This window comes from Ostrinia nubilalis, chromosome 6 (genome assembly GCF_963855985.1).
Source record: "Ostrinia nubilalis chromosome 6, ilOstNubi1.1, whole genome shotgun sequence".
Taxonomy (NCBI): Eukaryota; Metazoa; Arthropoda; class Insecta; order Lepidoptera; family Crambidae; genus Ostrinia; species Ostrinia nubilalis.
Genome location: NC_087093.1, coordinates 9,501,299 through 9,524,515, shown reverse-complemented (window position 1 = coordinate 9,524,515; position 23,217 = coordinate 9,501,299). Strand labels below are relative to the sequence as shown.

Sequence of the window (23,217 nt, the reverse complement as noted above, 5' to 3'; positions counted from 1 at the left end):
ATTTAATTTTGTAAGGTTGTGGTTTTTCATTTGAATTGTTTTGTGTTACAGTTAGACGCGTTAAACGGCGGGTCATGGCGGCTGGAGGCGGAGCGGTGGCGCGGCGTGGCGGCGGCCGAGCGCATCAGCGCCGAGCGCGCCGACCGGGACCGGCAGCAGCGCGCGCAGAAGGATCTTGATACAAGTGAGCAACCATTATTGTAGACGACCGGCTGTGTTTGAGACTTTATAAAATCGACTGCGTAAAAAAAGAGACTCCTACTTAGCATTATTTCGAATTGGAATCATAGAGTACGAAAAGATAGTTTCCTCCAAGTTGTCCTCACAAAACAGTGCAATTGAATAATGGATTTAAAAGAGATAAAATAAAATTTGTAATATCTAGACTTAATCAAAATGTGTTTTACAGTTGCAGAATGCTTGAGCAAGATCTCAGAACTGGAGATGGAGGTGTCGTCCAAAGAAGAGGCGAACGCCCGTCTCCAAGCAACACACATCGAAGAGGTGGCATCTCTTGCGAACGATATCAAGGGGCTCAAAGTAAGGAACCATAGATCTAGCCTTGTTCAGAATAGTCTAAATGTCTTGTGAATACTGATAAAATGTAGTGTATCTTATTGCCTACTCTACTGTGTGATCTGATAACATAACATTTTATTTATAGAAATGTGTAAATTCATTTGTTTCAGAATACAATAGAGTCCCTAAAACACGAAGTAGCCGAAAGTAGAGCGCGTTTACACGCGCATAGCGAAATAGAGCGCACCCTGCGCGCGCAGCTTGAAGCGGCGCGGGCGGAGCTCGAGCGGTCGCCGCGCGCGCCCGACCCGGCCCCAAGCGAGCGGCGCGACAAGTGCACCACGTGCGACGCCGCCTGCGACCCCGTGCTGTGCGAGGTGGAGGACTGCGAGCTCCGGCTGTCCGCCAATGAGGAGCTGAGCACTGACGCCACGGAGTTGGCGGCTGAGGTTAGTTTCAATGTCGAAATCGAGAGTCAGATTCTAAGGGTGGTTGAACTGAATACATGGGCAGCGCGGGCGGAGCTCGAGAGGTCGCCGCGCGCGCCCGACCCGGCCCCGAGCGAGCGGCGCGACAAGTGCACCACGTGCGACGCCGCCTGCGACCCCGTGCTGTGCGAGGTGGAAGACTGCGAGCTCCGGCTGTCGGCCAATGAGGAGCTAAGCACTGACGCCACGGAGCTGGCGGCTGAGGTTAGTTTCAACGTCGAAATCGAGAGTCAGGTAGTTGAACTGTAAACATGAGCAGTGCGGGCGAAGCTTGAGTGCAAGCTGCCCGACCCGGGGCTGAAAATGGTAGTTGAAAACAAGGTTGCACTGTTTTAATGCTCTGAAATATTTTAAGTTTGCTTTGACTATGCCAGACGATTTCATACATTAGGATTTCAAGAGTCAATTGATATAAGAAAGAAGAAAGAAATGGACAGATGTCTTTCAAGGAACAGCACAATCAAAATTATTTCGTTACTTCCAGGTGCGATCTCTCAGAGCAGTAATCGAGCTGAAGCAAGCGGAGATGGCGTCCCTACGCGACGCTCGATCCGAGCTGTCAGCCGAGCGCGAGCGGCGAGCGGCCGCCGAACGCGACGTGCTCGCCGCTCGCCACGTGGCCGAGGAACTGCGCGAGCGCGCGGCCGCGAGACAGCGCGACGTGGACCGGCTGCGCGACGACAACCGCCGTCTGCGCGACGCGGCTGCGCGCGACCGCGACCATGCTGCGAGACTGGCAGCTCTCAATGAGGAGTTGAGATACAAGCTTCGCCAGAAGTCTCAGGTTTGTTCTGCACTTGTGGAAAATAAGCTTTTTCTTATAGATAGGTTGTGAGATTAGCAAAAGTCTATAAATTATTGCACTAATTAGAGAATGCAAAGGTTGACGATCTCACCAAGAGACGGTTTGAATGTGTTGAAAAACGCTGATAATAAATTAGTCAGCACATTACGCTCGCTCTTTCTGTCATGTCGGCACATTACTGAACGATAATGATATTCATTATCAACATCATCATCATTTCAGCCATAGCGCCATAGGACGTCCACTGCTGAACATAAGCATCCCCCAATGATTTCCACAATGGCCGGTTGGTGGCGGCTTGCATAGTAATGATATTTGACCCGTTTAATTACATACTTTTGTCACTTTTGTTTGATAACTGTGAGATCATACATGGTAACATTGTCAAACCTTGCTTTACATAATTATAAAGGCTACGTCCTCACTAGTTCTACCCGTTGCCTGATATAAAATACAAGCTTTACTTAGTTTTGGAACCCGTGTAAAATATTCAAGCACATTTCTTCTTCTTTGCCTGGCCCATCCCATTTTATTTGGGGTCGGCCCTCCGCGTCATGCGTCTCCAGGCGGCTCGGCCCTGGGTTGGTTCAAGCACATTTATTAATTTCTAGTTCTTATTGCAGGTAGTGTCCCTACTCGCCGGTGGCGGGTACATCGAGCGGCCGCCGCTACGCGCTCGCACGTCGTCCGGCGACTCGGCCCGGTCGGCGTCGCCGCCGCCGGACTCGCCGCCGTCGCCCGCCTCGTCCCCCGCGCCCGACACGCCCCCCCTGCCGGCCGTCAAGGGCGTCGTGGAGAAACACGACTCAGTCAGCTGGGTGCTCGAGATTGAAGAGACGCCCGAGGAGGTGGCTTCAAGGTATATGTATGTCGGATGATACATAGTAGGTTATTTATTTTTTGTTGTAGAAAGTAGGTTGTGGATTTTATAAATAAAATGATGGAAAGTTAGAAAATGGGAAAGTCAAACTACCTAGTTAATTTCATTCGGACTCATTGTAGCTGTATGACTTTGAACCGAGTAATGTCATTTGTTCACCAACTTAATTAACTATTGATTTAAAAACAATTTAAAATCTATCTTTACAGTTAATTGCATAATGATTCCATTTTAAGGGCTAAAATAAAGTGATTCTAAGAGAACTTTTTATGCAATTGCTTGTTCGTTCGTTTCAGCCAAATGACGTCCACTGGACAAAGGCCTGCTTGTAAAGGCAATTGTTTGTAAATGGTGTCAATAATTTTCATTACTGATGGCGATAGCTTTTTAATTTTTGGTTTAAAGCTAAATTCCCATTGGTGCAATACCTAACGCTAGTGTCCCTCCAGGCTGGCCCGGCGGTCTTCGTTCCGCACGGCCGGCGGCGCGTCACCCAGCGGCGTGAAGCGGCGCGGCGGCGGCTCGCCCGGCAGCGGCTCGCCGGCGCCCGCGTCGCCCGCGCCCAACGCCTCCAAGCTCTTCCGACCCGGAGACCTCGACTTCCCACCGCCGCCGCCCCCCCTCAAGGAATCCGCCGGCGAGGCCATCTACATATACGATGACCGCCAGTACTGAACGCCTCGGTGATGTGGTTCGTGAACGTGATATACTAGTCTCGTGTAGATCGTCCTCGAAATTCTTTCGCCCCACCATTTCACCTCTTTGTACGGCGACGGGTTTGTTATTTGACGGACTAATTCGTGCCTGAGAACGGCTTGCCTTCTCTGCATCTCGGCATACAAAGATCTACTGTCATTCTATTAGTAAAAGTAACAACGATATTAAGCTTATGTGACACTACGTGCAGGTTACTGATACTTTATGTAACGTGATGGAGTTATTTTAATTTTAGAATGGTAATGTGAAGTGGAAGCGGGTCGAGGTTTCGCAGACGATCCACACTCGCGCCGTAGACCCACCGTCTACGCGGAATATCAGCTCGCCCGAGCGACGATGCGGCCCGATTTGATATTCTTGCCGAATAGCTTTTGCATGTTACAGTCATAGTTTAAGATGAAAACGTGGGACCCAACCGGAATGTCTACTTAGTCGTTACGAATATTTATGGTACGAATGATGCGTCGGACCGAGCTCGACCGAGGATTGTCAGCTGTGAAAGATCACGATGCACGTGATATGGACTTACGAATAAAATTATATATGAGCTTCGAAACTCACTGATAAATTGTAATGCGTGTTTGCTCTTTCTTGACCGATTTAGCTGGAGGTGATATTTTATGCTCCTAAATGATATTACAAAATGATACCTTAGATACCTTGTAGATATTAATATAGCTCATAGGAGTTACTCAATTAGCTTATTCGATATTTTATCGACTACATTTCTGATATCGGTGGATAAAGTAGCTGAAATAAGGTGAGGCAGTAGCTCCGCACTTATGTAATATTTAAGTATCTGCTTCTCCCAAAATTCAGGCCTCGAAAATTTGTACTTGAATAAAAATATTAGGCTATGTGTTTAAGGAAAGTGATTATGTACCTGCTGATTGCGCCAATGAATAAATGTCACTGTCGTTTTCTTCATGTGCAAGTTTGTTACTAATGTATCGGATTGCATGCCTGTGTTCAGGATGTACCCTTACTGATTTATCCATTTTGTTTTAAGAAACAATTTTGTATATTCAGTTTTTAATTATTTTTTGTTTGGGTACATCATTCTCTCTCTAATCTCTTATTTTATATTGTTTGTCCTGTACTAACATTTTCTTATAATTCTACTTTATTCTTCCTCTTTTTTTCGTACTTTTATTTATTGGTGCAATGTTCCTCGTTTCTGATTGTTTATTAATTAAGAAAAAACATTTGAAAGTGTTATCCTGTTCAGGCTAGCAGGTTGTTGTCTGTATTACTTAGCATAGAGTGATTTAAATGTTTATATTGTTTTGTATCCATTGTAGTATTTATAACTTAATTATTATAGTTTATCATGGTTGTTGGCACTGTATTATTTTTATGTACAAATAACAATTTTAATGAGAAAAATTAACGTAGTCTTAAGTGATACATGTCTGTGCGTTGAAACGTTGCGTCTGCGTTTAGTTTGACGCTGATATTTAGGATTGATGAATGCTTTGCAGTGATGTTAAATTAACATGTTTTTCTGCATAATAATTATTTCTTCAAATTAACTTTTAATTTTAATTTTGTAAAATGGCTTACGCTGTTTAGAGAATCCGTCGTCAATCATCTCAACCAAACCAAAGAGTCGCGTTCGTCTAAACTCTTTGCCATGTTCCTTGTGTTGCTAAGCAAACCATACAATTGCATGCCTTCGTTGAAGTTGTACATTGAGTTTTTTATTTATTTTTAAGCTAAACTATATACATAATACCATTCCAAATTAAGAATTGTAAGCGAAAATATTATAACGTGATTACGAAGAATATTAATATAAAAAATAAAAATAGTATGTTAAAAGTATTATGTGGTTTTATTGGTCAACCTTGTGATATCCTCCCACAGTCAATGAAATAATACTGTAATCGATTAGCTCAGACTTAGGCAGGCCCAGTTTTTTGATTCGTAGATAAAGTAACCAATAGTTAAATTTGACAGATGTCAAAAGACAAGTGGTTAAATATTAGAAAAAAATGTTTTTCGAACAGTGGTTAATTTGACTTTTCGTACATTTTTTAATATTAGTTTACATTTTGTTAATATTTAAGCATTAGCCATTAGTAGCAAAATTTAACAATTAGTTATTTTAACTATGAATAAAAAAACTGGGCCTAAGTAGGTATGTACCTAAATATTTTTCAGTGATGAAAAAGACCTAAGTATTTCACTGCTATTCATTGCACATCAAAGTTGGGTTATATTGATAATTTGTTAAATTAACCATCAGTTAAATTAGTTGATCATTTTAAAACTAGATAAGTAATTATTGGTTTTCAGACAGTTTAGTTCATAAATAATAACAGTACAGATACAAGTAAGAAGTATTTTTTATTTTATTTACACTTCTAAAGAAAGTAACAGCTAACTATAGAATGTACGAGTTGCTAAAAATATAATAAGGACAATTACAAGTTTCCACTTATAGTCGATTCATATTACGAAACTCGTCTTTTGCTTGCACATAAACTTTCCTCAATATATCTCAATATATCCTTGGAATTATTATAATAAGGATCCATTACTACGTACCTATTATAATAATGGTTTTAACAGATAACAATATAAGTAGTGAATACTGCCTTGACGGCAACTTATAAGTAGGTACATAAATATTTTTTTCATCAAAAACTGGTAGAGCAAAAGCGTTCCCCGATAACATTGTTCATTAAGCTGTTTCAGAAATTAATAAGTCAAGGCTAATAAGTAAATTAATAGTTCGTTCGTCGCAGCCAAATGACGTCCACTGCTGGACAAAGGCCGCCCCCAAGGTTTTCCACAATGAACGGTCCTGCGCTGCCCGCATCCAGGCTCTTCCCGCAACCTTTACCAGATCGTCGGTCCAGGTAGGGACGTGGATTCCTGCAGTAAGGATACTCTCAATTTTTCAGCAGCTTTCAGCACATTTTTGAAGAACTGCTAGAGATACAGCAACTGTCTTTAATTGGAAACAAGTGGTGAGAACGAGACAATAGTCCCATTACCTACCTATCTTTATACTATAATTAATGTTTATTTTAGATGACATTGACCCGAAAACCTTGTATTTTGTTAACTACAATTATTTTATCACTCTTTGACAAACTATCTGATTTGAAGATAAGACCTAAAAGTACATAATTAGGTATTGTTGTTTAGGCGTAACACATTCCTTGATAGAAACGTAGCAGAATACACGAAAGGAAGAACTTTTAGCTTTACTAGCGGCCGCCCGCGACTTCGTACGCGTGGATCCCGTTTTACCCCCTTCATATATCTTACGCGGTTTAGATTTTTTCATACAAATGTTTTTTCCCGCTAACTCCCGTTCCCGTGGGAATTTTGCAATATCCTGTTCTAACTAAGCTTTGAGTTTACTAAGGTACCTGCATGCCAAATTTCAAGCGTCTAACTTAAGCGGTTTAGATTTTTCATACAAATGTTTTTTCCCGCTAACTCCCGTTCCCGTGGGAATTTTGCAATATCCTGTTGTAACTAAGCTTTAAGTTTACTAAGGTACCTGCATGCCAAATTTCAAGCGTCTAACTTAAGCAGTTTAGATTTTTCATACAAAAGGATTTTCCCGCTAATTCCCGTGCCTGTGGGAATTCCTAAGTATCCTATAACCTGCCCAGGAGTACGAAGAATAAGTGTACCAAGTTTCGTTAAAATCCGTCGAGTAGTTTTTGTTTCTATAAGGAACATACAGACAGACAGACAGACAGACAGACAGACAGACAAAAATTTTACTGATTGCATTTTTGGCATCAGTATCGATCACTAATCACCCCCTGATAGTTATTTTGAAAATATATTTCATGTACAGAATTGACCTTTCTACAGATTTATTATAAGTATAGATAATGAAAAAAAATTGCCAGTGCGTGTCGTGTAGAGATGAGACGTATTTACTAGAACAGATCCACACACTAGGTATTTTACAGTACTAGGCGGCACCTATTCCAATTTTTTAAATACTTGATCCACCTAGTATTTTATAAATTACACGATTTCCGACCCTACCGTCAAAGTAATAGAGGTTATTATTGCGTAATCCGTAGTCGTGTATTACGCGCACCTAGTATTTCTCGCTAAGCTTATGTGCGAACGTAGAGATTCACTCCGTCTCTGTCTGACCAAACAAATTTTAGCGCGACGAAGCAAACGCACACAAACGTAGTCAAACCATATTCATGTAAATAAGAAAAAATATGTATTTTTTTTTATGAAATTGATATCTTTTAAATACGCCAACTTTTAAGTTGACAGTCCTAAGCCTGTTGAAGTATGAAGGGAGGAATTATTATTCAATTTCAAATTGCATTATTCATACTACGGTTGTATCTTTTCAAAAAAAATTGTATTTTAAAGTCACATTACGTGGATTAGTCCGCACTAGTCGCGTCAAGTATGCTAAATTACTACGTACTAGGTGGAATAGGTATTTGGATCGAGTATTAATAAATACTAGGAATAGGTGCACCTAGTATTAAATTTACCTAGTATAACCCATCTCTAGTGTCGTGCCACGCGCAATGTAGGGTTCCGTAGTTGTCCGCCGTTACCACAATATATCTATTTCAGAAGAATTTTTATTAAGTAAAAAAAAATACAATAATTAATGAGTTATACGACTATTACTTTAAAACTAAGTGATCTATTTTAACCGTTATAGTTTTCCTGGAATAATGTATCTACCTACTTAGTACAGACGACACAGTATTCGTGGTTTATCATAATTTGAGTAATCAGAATTTTGTAAACGGTCAATATTTTTATTGCAGCATAAAGGAGAATTTTGGAGAAGTATGAAAGTAGGCCATTTACAATATAGATATAATTGTGCATTTCGTAGTTTTCAGAGTACCTAAATAAATCGTCAGTCAGACCTGGTATTTCGCCCTTCAATTAGTTATAGGGTACCTAAATTATATTTCATAGGTGTTGAACCTTCTTTCTGAATTTAATATCTTGATACACCACCACATTGAGATACTTTTATGACTTCTCAAAATACTGTTTCTTCATAGTGTGGAAATACCCGCGTTTGACGTCAATGGTAGGTTCCATTCAAAGTCAACTGACCGCAAGATTCAAATCAAATAAAAATCGTAGCAAGTACACGAAAAGTCGTTATTTTTATAAGTTTGCTCAAGCAACTTTTCACGATCCGGTTCCTTAATCATCTAGAGTTTTTTTTATCCACAACGATGAAGCTCTTGGCCTGCACTTCACCTGATTCTCTTCATAGAAATTATAATCAGGTCGAAGGTGGAAGCAAGCTACACCCGGAATCCTCAACCACCTATGAACTGGCTTTCAACTGCTGGAACATTACAATGCTCTTAACATTGTTGTTATGGCGTATACTTGGGTAAGATGGTGGTTGGTGGTAGCTATTAAAATAACGAAGCGGATAAAAGACACTGGTATCTCTATCAGTCTATATTTTGGCTCCAAGTTTAATAAATTATATTAACTCCAAGCCTTATAAATTTATATTTGTAGGGGTTTCGCTCTGAGTGTATAAAATAGGGATGTTACATTTTAAACCTCGCAGTTTGCCGATTCCTGGCCTAAGTAGTTCATTGTTTTGTATGCGACCAGGTCAGTATTTTTAACCAAGTTTTTTTTTATTGTAGTTAGCCATACAAGATTTTTTATACAGTCCACAACTGAAACTGAAATGAAGAGAATTACTGAATTCAATTAGATCGGATTTTCTGGCTGTGGTTTTCAAATCCTAAATACACAGAGCTAGTCAATTTGAATATTTAGCAAGTTTCTATATGGATATTACGAGTGTCGGTCACGCATTATGTGTCTCGTTTCACGCTTTTACCCCCAATGTATCAATTTATTTACATACTTAGATTTGTTCAGTGTGGAATTGTATTGACTATTCGTAGTGTTTATTCTAGAATTACTTGTCAAAATTGGCTAAGCAAACAAGCAATGGTCAATATTTGTTAACGTGCCAAGTCTAATCCAAAAAGTGAGCAGTGAAGTGACTGAATCAAAAAAGAAAATATTTACACTTCGAAGGCAGCTGATAATCTGAAATGGGCGACATTGTCTTTAACAAATATCAAGCCTAATTTAATAACACTTGTAATCAGCTAGGTGTATGTCAAGGCGATTGGTAACGCGTGAGGACGTTGATACCGGCCCCTATATAAACACTCCAAGATTCGCCAAAGGACAAATCGAGGAAATTCGGCAAAATGTTCACCGGTGTATTTAATTTTTTTGTGCTTATCGGACTCGGTAAGTTTGCATGTTGTGACATTGGAAATTCCGCGTTAAGTTATTCGTAATACGGGTTATTACAGCGAAACACTTTCTATTTTCCTTTTTCATTTTAAATTGTCAAGCTGAAAAGATAATGAACAAGTGACTCTACAGTGAGTCGAGTTTATGAATGAAAGAAAGAAGACCTGATACCTACCTATTAGTCAATGTTAACTGTCTACTTAGGTATATTTTGTTTAACTAGAAAAGACACAAATATTTTGTGTCGTAAATTAATCTGACCCAATGCTACAAGTAGGTACATAAATACTTATTCATAAACATTCACTCACTGCAACCAATGTTATAAATCCATAAATGCATTTTATTGTAGCAGGTACATTAGCGTTGATTGGTCCATAATACATTAAACATACTGCTACTTGTTTTTAGGCTTTCACTGCACAATAAAAAACAAAATTAAATGTCGTAACGTTTTTATTATAAAAAAATACTTTTAAATACTGTAAACAAATTAATCCGAATCCGATAGAGACATGGAATGTGACATTGTCACATACCCATCGCATTCGGAACATCTTTAGTTTCTTGAACTTGACTAAATCTGCTCTACATTGCGTAGTCTGCTAAGCTGTATCTCAGTGTACGCTTACCCTTAGGATGGGTTGCACCATCTTACATTAACAAAAATCAAAATTCTGTCAAACTTCATACAAAAACACTGGTTATGGCCATAGCATAGTTACGGTTAAGGTTAGGTGGTGCAACTCATTCTTAGAGTAGACTTTTGCTTTGCTTATCTAGACGTGTCTCCTGTGATCTGAGGTCTTCTCCAAATCTCGCATTCTTTTTTCGATATTTTTTTTTTTTCTCCAGCCGAAATTACCGGAGTTTGGTTTTTGCAAGGTAATGGTATTTTAAATATGCAGACAAATGAATGTACATATTTAGAGAGTGCTGGTAGCTTCTTGCCAATGTATACGAGCAAACTTGTAGGCTCCATACTTTCAACTTTTTTCGATATTTGATAATATACTTGGAGAGATATCACAATAATTTACACTTATTTTGTCCATTTTGTTCAATGAAACACAATTTACAGTTTTAGGCGATGAACCTGCAAAACTGAGATACTTTTACAGGTACGTTACATTTAATGTTTATGATTATAAATAAGTTTAAATGAATCTGCCTATATTAATGATCTTCCTATTTGTAGTACAATAGAAGAGTATACGGAGCTGCCCCTAGAAAGAGCACAGGATATCTTCAGCACATCGTGGTACAACGCTAGCCGAACCACAGTTATTTTTGCTCATGGATTTACAGGTTTGTAATTAAACTGGTCTTATGTGTATAAATAAAAACTAATTGCAACATGATTGACGGAGTTACAATTGATAACGACGGGCTTGTTGGCTGATTTCTTTTTTTAATAATTGTCAGTTCAAGGTTTGTATGAAAAAGTTGAAACTACCTAAGCCTTTCCTGTGACTGACTGAAAAATACGCGGAGTAAGCCACGTGCTAGTTATTATAAATTGGGCAAGGCCTAAGCTCTATATGGCTATGGTTGGCTCCGCCTAAGCTGAAAATTTAAGCATTTAGGTATAATGTGAGAATTAGGTATTATTCGTTACGTTATACAATTTGTGTTTTTGAATTTTATGAGATCTGACATTATCTTATTACATGACATACCTATTTTAAAATATTGATTTCTCTCTCTACTATATCTCTCCACGTTGGCAGTGTTTCTCCTCCGAGTACAGTTCTTTATGTGAGGTAAAACTATTAGGAACTCTGAATTACTTTATAAATAATGCAATAACGAGGTTAAAGCCCCGTGCGAAAACATAGCGGCAATGGAATGTCACCCCATTTTTGCAAATGCAACCCTTGTCATAAATGTTCTTGTACAAATGTGCTCAAAATCCCCAAAGCGGTCAGCAGTTCGGGTAGTTGTGAGATTGTTCCTTGAATAATATATTTTAGGTACAGAACCGTAAACTAAACAGACGCAGCGTGCACAGTCAAAGGGACTTTTTTTATAAAGGGATATACTGCGACGAGATTGTGATTGACATTTGATACACGCTACACCGAAATATAAACCTCGAGCACAGTACACACCAGGTTTTTTCCATTACGTGAATAACCCTGATCCTTTGACGACTAAGGCCTATTGTCCACATAAGTCACACATTATGCGCATGCTATCGTCAAGTGACGTCAGTTTAAGTAAAGCGGCAATGTATTTTCAAATTAGTGTAGCACTTATATTATGTATTTAAGTTAACAAATGTTGCCAATGTGGATTCAGTGTAAGACTTGTTGATTGTCCTATCACAGTCGGGTAAATACGCCTATCATTATTTGTAGGTTGCACTTGCATGCATACGTCAAAATAACTAATCGTGGACAGTATGCCTTAGCCATCAGGCGACCGTATCGCAGCCTCTGTGGGTTCAAGTTGTCTGTCATTTCAGGTCACCCCCAAGGGCCCGCGGTAACCGCGGTAATAAACTCATATTTGGAACAAGGAAAAAGCAACGTCGTGCTCTTCAATTGGGATAAAATGGCGTCTTCGAATTCTAACATGGTCAGTTCGTATCTGAGTTGGGCAGCGCCTAATGCGAAAAGGGTACGTATTTTATGCAAATACCTAAGGGTTTTCAGTTTAGTAGAAAACGGTTAATTAATTACTTATGACCCGTTGAGACGCCACATGCCACATCATGGAAAACTGCGGTATCTTATAAGGGCTTAGTAAAGCTTTAGGTGTTATTTTACAACAGAAATGTGTAGCCGACTGTACGTTAATACAGTTCACATTCAATTCGATTTATCGGATCTCGCATCCCCCGAGATCTGCCTATAACTAAATGGTTTATGTGCTTTGTCGTTCAGATCACCAATTTTATTATAATGCAATGCAAAATAAAGTCCTTTTTCATCTATTATACTTATTCAAAGTGTAGGTTTTTAAATATTTCGCGTTACTTAAAGATTAGCTTAGAGACTTTAGTTACATTAGTTCTACTTTCAGTTTCATTATTGTGTAAAAAACTGAATTCCTGAGAAATATTATATGCATAATACGAGTAAGTATTTATTGCACAATGCACATACGAAATTTTTTGCTTAATTTTTATGATAATGCATATTGCATTGTTCTGCAGTTAAAGTACCTATGATGAAATTGGTCCAATGCCCGCTCTCATTTTGAGCCTTCCCAAATATAGATTTATATTTTGAACTAATTCATTGAAAACTTAAGTAATTAGTTATTAATTAATACTCGTTCATTACTGTTAAAAAATTGATGATTATTATATGATATGATTTAAAACAATGTTACCAAAATTACTTCAAGTTTCCTATAGTCACACAAAATCAAAAGGAATGACAGCTCATAAAAAGTACCTACGTATTGGTTAGCGGTGTCAGCTACCCAATTATTGGAAAAATCACTTTGATCTTGCAGCTGGGTTACATTTTCTCCGAGACGCTACAGAATATGTCGGCCGCCGGGCTCGCGTTGAACAAGACGCACCTCGTGGGCCATTCACTCGGCGCTCATATCTTCGGGATTGCCGGCAATACTTTATTGACGAAAGGGATCCAGTTGCCATGGTGAGTGTGTTCTTTCACTCTTTTTGTCGCATATTTTCTGTGCGTACGTAAAAAACGAAGATTATTATACTCCGGAGATCGTATCAGCAATAAATACTGAATTGAAAGAGTTGGAAGAATAAGATTTTTTGCGAGATAAATTGAAAATGTAAAACATTGAGCGCTACCATATTTCGAATTATAGATGAATAAAAGACTACGAGTAAAAGTGTCCTTATTTACGTCGTCATTCTTGATTGAAATGAGCTACTTAGTTGTATTTTTAGCAAACGTACCTCGCTCATTAGACGTTATAAGAACTACCACACAATTAGTAAATAATTGCTTTTACAGGGAATGTGCTCTAAATCTGTACTACGTGGGTATAATGAGCCTGAATGTTAGAATAACATTTCTAACTACCTTGGAGAACACAGTTAATCAGGCACTGGACCAAATTACCAGCTGGGGTGAGAGCGTCAAGCTGGAGTTTGGCCCAGACAAAACGCAAACTATTGCTTTCACCAACAAAGCTGTCAAATGTAGGTTAGTCATGAGGGGTCGTAGACTCACCTTTACTGACCGCATTAAATACCTGGGCATCATCATTGACAAGCGTCTCACCTTCACCAAGCATGTGGATTATCTGGGGGCACGGCAGTGCCCCCGCCAAGTCGAGCGCGAAGCAAACACTGCCGTACCATCCTTTACTGGAACCATTTCGCCGCATTTTCAGGCCCCTATTTGAGAACCTCTGGATAAGACCAGAACGCAGAAATTTTCGTCATCTAGTAAGCTATAATCACATACTTAAAATCCAAAATTTCAAGTCTGTAGGTCATTTAGTTCCGAAGTTAAGCGAAAGCAAAGTTTCGCATTTACGACACTCACTCACTCACTCACTGATGATCATCAAAATAAGAACTAGTACTTCCCAGAAACTCAGAGAGCTGAAATTTGGTACAGAGTTAGGGTTTAATGGCCACATAAAGGGAAAACTATAAAAACTAGGAAAATCGAAGATCTGGAGTAACACCACATTCATAATCATTACGACTCCGGCACCGTGGTGTTCGCCTGTATCGCTCACCGCTAGATGGCGCTAGCACTAGCAAGCGGTGTCCAGATTTTTTTCCTTTCTAGAGCCCCCCGTCGATTAAGTTGAATATTGTGTAATTTGCATTTCGTTGATTTCGTTTATTAAATTGTAAGGTTCGCTAAGGTTATGTTATTAAAACAATTCTGATTCGTTGTCCATTTTAAAGGTCGTTGAGTTTATTTGTGTTTAATATCGTGAAAAAATGTAGATAAAACGACGACGTTAAATAATGTTGCCACTTTCTACAAAAAGAAGTGAAATCCCACCAAAAACATTCTGTAAAAAACTAGCCAAGTCTCGATGGAGCTGCTTGTTTATCTCTAAAAAGTAATGAAATCTAGACAAAGTCGTGCCAAGTCTATGGTTCCTTACTGCGATTTCTTTATTATTATAGTTAATGTTGTGTGACTTGGCCGTTGAACAATCTTTATTAAGATAATCACACATAAGTATTATTGAAATACGCAGCTTTATTAAACCTACAATTGACTGGTTGTTCTTGAATCAACGTTTTCCAAGTGGCAATTTTCCATCGTCAATGGGTAGCGGTTCTGGCGACAGATTGGTGCTATGGTGTCATGGAGCACCTGGTTTTGTACCCTTCAACGGCCAAGTCACACAACATTAACTATAATAATAAAGAAATCGCAGTAAGGAACCATAGACTTGGCACGACTTTGTCTAGATTTCATTACTTTTTAGAGATAAACAAGCAGCTCCATCGAGACTTGGCTAGTTTTTTACAGAATGTTTTTGGTGGGATATAGTTGACAAGGTAAAGGCCCTTTATGGCAAACTGTGCCTCTTCATACGACCCACTTGGGGCGTTCACTCAGACAACGTTCGGATAATCTACGAACATGTAATAGAGCCTATCATTTGTTACGGGGCAGGAATCTGGTCTCCAGCCATCAAACACAAATATATCGTCCAGCGTCTCCTCTCTGTTCAAAGGCTGTTCGCCATTAAAATCATTCGAGGATTCAGAAGGATTAGCACCGCTGCTGCAATATCTCTTGCACAGCTCACTCCGCTCCCAGCAAAAGTTGCCATGGTTGCTGACGTGGAAACCTCAAAACTCTCCGGCGTAACATCTTTTTTGCCCCATGAAATCTCTCTCGAGAATCCATGTCCTCCGTCTAAATTACTCCACCCGTCTGACAGAATTGGCATACGATTCGAGGAAATCACCTCCACACCCGAGCTCACTCAGGCGGGCGCCAATCACACCTGGCTTATATTCACGGACGGAAGTAAAATTGACGATCGAGTTGGAGCTGCCTTTGTCGTTAAGGACTCCGCCAACACTCAGCCATCAGTCATCAAGAAGTTCAAGCTTCATGACGACTGTTCGGTATTTCAGGCGGAAATGCTTGCCGTGCAAATGGCTTGCAAACACATCATTGACCACCACCTCACGGATGTACTCATACTCTCTGACAGCAAGTCTGGCCTTACAGAGCTGCGAAACGGCAGCAGCTACAACCGCTTCGCCGTCAACATCCATAAACTCTTACACCAAGCCCGATCATCTGGCTATACCATCGAATTCGCGTGGATTAAGGCCCACGCTGGATTCGATGGCAACGAAGAAGCAGACTTTGCAGCAAAGGCTGCTGCAAGAATGCGCAGAATACCAGACTTCCAAAGAGTACCCATCAGCCTCGTTAAACATCAAAATAGGCAAAAATGCAAAGAATCGGCCAAAACTTTGTATATGGACCCGAACACTTGCGTCCATACAAAATCTCTCCTGCCAACATACAACACCTTGCAGGAGTTCATAAAGATCGTTCGGCCGGACTTTGCCACCACCCAGGTCTTAACCAACCACGGTTATCATAAGGAATACCTACATCGTTTCCATATCGTCGCAGATGACCGCTGTCCCTGCGATGACCAGACTCCACAGACTTGGAAACACCTTTTAACACAGTGCCCTAGATTTGCTTCAGCCCGATATAATCATGAAATGATATCCCGTTTGTTAAACATCGATCCATACAATCTCTCAGAAATAATCAGAAAAGAAGATACAGCAAAAAGTTTTAAAGCCTACATTACCAATATAGTCGATCATTTAAAAGAATTCAACCAAACATAAGCAGCCAACACATTACAACAATAAAAATCACAAACTAAATCACCGCACTGCAATTGGAGTACTCCACTAGCTCCAATTGCAGGTGTATATCAATAGCATTCATTAAAAAAAAAAAAAACATTCAGGCTAACCTTTACATATGTTTTCAGGATTACAGGTTTAGACCCAGCCAGTGCGAGTTTCGAAAATAGGCCAAAGATGATGCGGCTCAACCCAGAGTCCGCGAGCTTTGTGTCGGTCATACACTCCGACCCCAGCAAGTACGCTTGCAAGAAACCACTGGGCACAGTCGACTTTTGGCCCAATTTTAGGCCTGGAACCGTGGTGCAACCTGGCTGTAGTAACAAGTCGTATCCCATGTTTTCCAAAGAAGGTAAGCATGATTGTATTTACGAGTATTTAGGATCTCAATGTTAACGATGTATAAGATTTTATATTTTCTTTCGATTAAGGGCTAATTTTTCAATCGTCAGATATCTTATAACTAAAGAATAACCTTGTCATTTTTACATGTTTAATTTGCCATACTTATTCTTCAGTTTAAAGTTATCCGACGATTGAAAAATCAGCCCTAAGAAATCAAAAGCATGTCCTTAAGTTTCTACGCTTGACGGTTCTGCCAGTTCTGTACTTACCTAAGTTCACCAAAATGAATAGGTATCATTGAGTAGGTATTTGTAGACGACTTTACAGCGTTACTTTCAGAACTAATTAGTTCGTTCTAATACTAGTAAGAGTGTATCTTCAATGTTGTTGACGACTAGGCTTTGCTTTTCTGAGAAAAATAATAGAAAATCCCTTATCAGAGCTAAATTAACTTATAACAAAAGCAACAACTCAGCCGTAATCCCACTTGAATAATACTCTGAAAATTGCTACAGATAATTCCAACTTTATCTCCGTTTCTATTTACTCGTAGTTACAAGGCTTAGCTTTCAAAGTTACCCACCTGAATAATTATTAATAAACTGAATAAAAAAAAACCGGCCAAGTGCGAGTCGGACTCGCGCACCGAGGGTTCCGTACAAACCTGCAAGGTTTACAAAGTTCGTTCATTACGACAATCGAGTCATAACTATGGTATTTTTTTTGCAAAATGAAATTCATAACATTACAATGGGGAAAGATGGAGGAGCATAAATTTAAGACAAAGATCTCTTTATCGTTTGTCATTGCTGTAACTAAAATTATGTTTACAATCACAATTTTTTTGGTGGTATAACTACTTAAAATTTTAAGCTTTTCGGAATTTTTCTGTTACCTGTGCTGTAAGCTATTGCTTCTTACCAAATTTCGAGATTCTATGTCAACGGGAAGTGGTCTTTAGGTTTTAATTCCCTTGCGTGTAGTTGCGAGTTTCAAAATATGCGGTATCAATGGTTGTATTTTTGCGTTTTGCGTTTTTGCGTTGACTTAGAATTTTTTTTTTTTCACGGGTTAAAGGCAATTAGATCTAAGTATTTGATATGAATTTCAACTTGATAGCTCTACGCGTTCATGAGGAAAAAAGTAATAAGTTTATATTTATTAAAAAATATATATTTTGTAATGTAACTAAAAATTTAAGGTTTTCGGAATTTTTCCTTTATGTGTGCTATAAAACGTTGCTTCATGCCAAATTTCAAGATTCTAGGTCGACTGGAAGTACCCTTTAGGTTTTGATTCCCTTGCGAGTACTTGCGATGTTCAAAATATGCAGCTTAAATTGCTGTTTCTTTTGATTGCGTTGACATAGAAGTTTGATTTTGTTACAGCTTAAAGGTATTATAGACCTGAGTATTTGGTATGAATTTCAATTTAATACCTCTACGCGTTTATGAGGAAATGGGTAGGTAGTAAGTTTAAAATTATTAAAAAAAAAATATTATGTGATGTAACTAAAAATTTATGGTTTTCGTAATTTTTCCTTTATCTATGCTATAAGACGTTGCTTCGTACCAAATTTCAAGATTCTGAGTTCACGGGAAGCACCCTGTAGGTTTTGATTCCCTTGCAAGTGTCGAAAATTTGCGGCATAAACGGCTGTATCTTTTGATTGCGTTGGCTTAGAAGTTTGATTTTTTCACAGCTGCAAGGGACAGTAGACCTGAGTAATTGATATAAATTTCAGCTTCATACCTCCACGCGTTCCTGAGAAAAAGGGTCTTGACAGACGGACGGACAGACGGACAACAAAGTGATCCTATAAGGGTTCCGTTTTTTCCTTTTGAGGTACGGAACCCTAAAAAACGAAAAATAAACAAAATATAATTTTTGAAAATATATTTTTGGAACCTTCAGAAGGTTGCAATTAGAGGTTGCAATCGAATATTCGAATATTCGAATATTCGAATTTAGATTCCAAATTTAATATTCGAATAGTAAATTAACACGTATTCGAATATTCGAATATTACAAAAATTAACAGAAAAGATAGAACGAAGACCACTTAGTGTTTGCAAATGTGGTTGGAGGCATCAAATACATATCACCAACTAAAAGAACTAGTCATTGATGCTTCCGACTTCATTGGTGAACAATAAGTTGTCTTGCGAAACCAAGGTTCCAAATTACCTGAAAGAGACAACTTTATTAAGCAAAGTCAGCTAACGATGCTGAAGACGGCGGACGGTAATGTCAACAAAAGCCGAGGTTCTGGGTGAGATCGAAAAGATTTATGGACAGCTACATACCTCCAAACCTGTTAATAACTCAGCAACAGATGCAAGTGCTAGGTTAACGCGACACTATACCAAAGACATCCCGTATATCAGCCTATACGAGATTAGGAAGGCTCTCAAACAGCTAAAGAACAACAAGGCACCGGGTGATGACGGAATAACCTGGGAGCTTCTGAACGCGGGTGGAACACCGAAACTCGTCCCGTCTTACTCTAAAGAACAACGCCAGAGGTATGGGATAGAAGCGTGGTGATGCTTTTCTTGGACTATGAGAAGGCCTTTGATTCGATCGATACTTATGCAGTGCTGCAGTCTCTTCAGCGGTGCCGTATTGACTATCGGTATATCGAGATGCTGAAATGCCTGCACAAAAACGCTACCATGTCGAGCCGAGTACATGAGCAGAGCACGAGAGCGATTCCTCTGCAGCGAAGCGTGAGGCAGAGAGATGTTATATCTCCGAAACCGTTGACCACTGCATTGGCAGACGCTTTCAAGCTCCTTGAATGGAAAGGATTAGGCATAATTACCTTTCAATCACTCAGCTTCGGTTTGCTGACGATATTGTGATCATGGCAGAATCGCTTGAAGACCTTGGCACAATGCTCGAAGACCTTAATCGAGTCTCTCAACAGGCAGGCCTTCGGATGTACGTGGACAAAACGAAGCTTAGGTCCAACGTCCATGTTTCGGTTAGAGCTCGATTCTCGAGACTGTTGACAAGTATGTCTTCCTCTGACAAACGATTCGGCTAGGTAGATTAAATTTCGAGAAAAGGGTACATCGTCGAATCCAACTCGGCTGGGCAGCGTTCGGGAAACTATACAACATCTTTTCGTCCAAAATACCTCAGTGCCTAAAGACGAAATTCTTCAATCAGTGTGTGTTACCTCTACCAGTGATGGCACACGGCTCGGAAACGTGGCCTCTTACAATAGGTCTTATGAATAAATTCAAAATTGCACAGCGTGCTATGGGGAGGGCTATACTCAGGGTTTCTTTACGAGACAGAATCAGAAATGAGGAGATCCGTAAACGAACTAAAGTCGCTGACATAGCCCGACGGATTAGCAAGCTGAAATGGCAATGGGCAGATCACATAGTACGCTGAAATGATGGCCGATGGGGCAGCAAGGTTCTGGAGTGGAGGCCACGTACCAAAAAGCGCAGCGTGAGACGTCCACCCACAAAGGTGGACCGAATACCTCATATAGGTAGCGGGAAGGCGCTGGATACAGGCCGCTGCCAAGCAGTCATTGTGGAAGTCATTGGGAGAGGCCTATGTTCAGCAGTGGACGTTATATGGCTGAAATTATGATGATGGTGAGAATTTTATAACTGTTTTAAAAACTATATTGTTAAATAGTTAAAATATAGTTCCTAAAGCAATAAAACCAGCAATAAAACATTGATAATTTAAGTACTTTTTATTTTTTTTGAAAGTATTCGAATATTCGAATAATATTCGAATATCACTGAAAAAATATTCGAATATTCGAAATAGAAATCTATCGAATATTTGCAATCCCTAGTTGCAATATCAAGAAGGGCTATTTCCATCCCGGAAAAATCTATCACTTACACATCAATTTATTTTTACTCAAAAGGCTAAAAAACTTATTCAATTTTCATAAGTTAACATTGTTAATTAATCATCATGTTTTAGATTTGTGTAACCACAACCGAAGTTGGGAACTACTCATAGATGCCATAAAGTATCCAGGCACTATTCTAGGGAGCTACGCAAAAAACTATAGGCAATGGAAAAACTCGTCAAAGGAAGAAAAAGAAGCCACTGTGCTAGAAATTGGAATCCACAAAGAGGATCCGTAAGTACATTTAAAAAAATATATTAATTAATTCTTGCCCACGGCTTTAGCGTGTGGATGAAATCTATATCTATCTATACTTCTGTAGAGAGTCATCTGTAGAGAGGTCAATTCTGTACATGAAATATATTTTCAAAATAACTATCAGGGGGTGATTAGTGATCGATACTGATGCCAAAAATGCAATCAGTAAAATGTTTGTCTGTCTGTCTGTCTGTCTGTCTGTCTGTCCGACTGTCCGTTTGTATGTTCTAGAGATGGGTAAGTGCTAATAATCCGATTAATAGCAATTGGCTAATAACGGATTAAAAGCAGTTATTAGCCATTAATAGCCAATAATAGCCGATTTCAGATGGTAACCCTGCTATTAATGTTATACTAATGATTAAACATATCCCTTCATAGTTTACAAATTTAACACTTGAAATTTGGAAGGGACGTAGCTTAGGTACCGTAGAGGTGCATTAAGAAAGGAATACCCGAAATTCCCACGGGCACGGGAATTAGCCGGAAAATCCTTTTGTATGAAAAATCTAAACCATGTAAGATAGACGCTCGAAATTTGGCATGCAGGTACCTTAGTAAACTCAAAGCTTAGTTACAAGAGAATATTGCAAAATTCCCACGGGAACGGGAGTTAGCGGGAAAAAACATTTGTATGAAAAAATCTAAACCGCGTAAGATAGATGAAGGGGGTAAAACGGGATCCACGCGTACGAAGTCACGGGCGGCCGCTAGTTTGTAATAAAAAACTGTGTCGCGATTGTATGAAACGTGCTTAATGTAGTCAAAATTTCCACTACAACAAATTTCTTGAAAGCCAAAAACGATAGTTTAAACTGTCAAAATCCTTTTGAATTTTCATATGAGCAGCATCCGCTTATATGAAAATTCTGCTTTGTATGAAACTAGATAACTTAGAGAAAGAAGACGCGCGAGTGCCCTTAACAAAATTATTACCTACGCTAGAGATAGGTAGAAAGAAGTTAAATTCGTTTTCTGTTCTCTGCAGGGTTCCTGGTGACTACTTCTTCATCACAACAGCAGAATCTCCATACGGTCTCGGGAAACAAGGATTGTGATATGTGATAATAGTTGTAGGTAGATAATGATAGATCTAAAAATCATTAAAAGTGTTCTTCAGGTAATGTAATCTTTTGATCGGTTAGTAGGCAAATCAAATTATCCTACAAAGGTAAGTATTAAGCTTTATGTTAGTATTAGAATGAACTGGATTAGTAATAGTACTGTTAAGTCTGGTATTTTTAAGTTAAGTTAGGTAATTATGAAATTGTATTTTTCCGAAATAAATTCCTTCATTTACTTTAGGACCGTATTGATTTGCAGCCAAATATACACCAAAGCATGAAATGAAAGTTTTATTGTGCGGGGGGTGGCAAAGTCAAATAATGATGTGTTCCACAATTTGTTGATCCTCCGGTCCTGTTCATGAATAGCAGTGGAATAATTATTTTGTTGTTATTCCGAGGCCGCTAATGAAAACGATTAATCATGGTATTTGGAACGTTAATCACCGGACCTGGAATTTTTTCAACAATCATTAGAGCACTCCGAGTGAAATGGCTTTTTTCTTCGATGCCAAATGGATCCGAATATTTTAATACGACTCCGTAGCTAAGTCAAGGACGGCCTACTTACTTATGTAATAAGGAATTTGTATTTATAAATATCCTCTATTAACTTCATGATAAATATAGCCAGGAAAATTTTGCGAGATTGTGTCGTAACTAAGTATACGTATATTTAATAGAAAGTACGCACTGAATTCAATTAACTGCTGAATTGTCACGACTCGTTCAGCTTTCTGTACCTTTAATACAGTGGTAGGTATATTACAATATGTTTAAAAGATTATTATTACTTAATTTTGCTTAATAAGCTTTTTAAATTGCCATTAATTACAGTTTCAAGATTGTTTTTATTTCTTTATTTCATTAGTGCCCGTGAAGTGCTAAAAAATTAAAACTAAAACGGTTTTCTATTAAGTATCTCAAAGACGAAAGTGGTTAGAAGTTCAACTTTACTATCATCATGTGAGTATTTGTAAGTTGGCTATGAGCTCAACAGTTTTCATCGATGAAATGTTACGCAATTAAGAATTATAAGAATAAGAATAATCCACAAATGATGGTTGGACTAGATTCGAGTGCCTATAAGCTGACACAAACAACAGATAGATATTTGTCTGTCTTGAATCGATCATAGTATCCGATAGGAAAAAATAATCCGAAC

General features: G+C 38.9%; 2 protein-coding genes across 3 annotated transcripts in view; both read left to right on the top strand.

The window, feature by feature from the left end:
• Positions 1-5,233, top strand: part of LOC135072579 (uncharacterized) — an 85,890-nt gene extending 80,657 nt beyond the window's left edge. The window contains exons 7-12 of one of the 2 annotated variants that reach the window (XM_063966547.1): positions 52-184; positions 410-540; positions 690-968; positions 1,492-1,791; positions 2,436-2,671; positions 3,142-5,233. In XM_063966547.1, coding sequence (XP_063822617.1) covers positions 52-184; positions 410-540; positions 690-968; positions 1,492-1,791; positions 2,436-2,671; positions 3,142-3,367 — 1,305 coding nt within the window. In that variant the 3' untranslated portion in view covers positions 3,368-5,233. Of the gene's footprint in view, positions 1-51; positions 185-409; positions 541-689; positions 969-1,491; positions 1,792-2,435; positions 2,678-3,141 lie in introns of both variants that reach the window. The other variant, XM_063966546.1, reaches the window with a different exon arrangement.
• A 4,089-nt stretch (positions 5,234-9,322) lies between these two features.
• LOC135072946 (lipase member H-like) lies at positions 9,323-22,322 on the top strand. The gene is made up of 8 exons (XM_063966957.1): positions 9,323-9,673; positions 10,761-10,800; positions 10,878-10,987; positions 12,147-12,301; positions 13,145-13,293; positions 16,625-16,848; positions 20,802-20,964; positions 21,977-22,322. Exons 1-8 carry the CDS (start codon positions 9,631-9,633, stop codon positions 22,044-22,046), a joined length of 954 nt encoding a protein of 317 aa, XP_063823027.1. The 5' UTR covers positions 9,323-9,630; the 3' UTR covers positions 22,047-22,322.
• Positions 22,323-23,217: the final 895 nt, after the last annotated feature.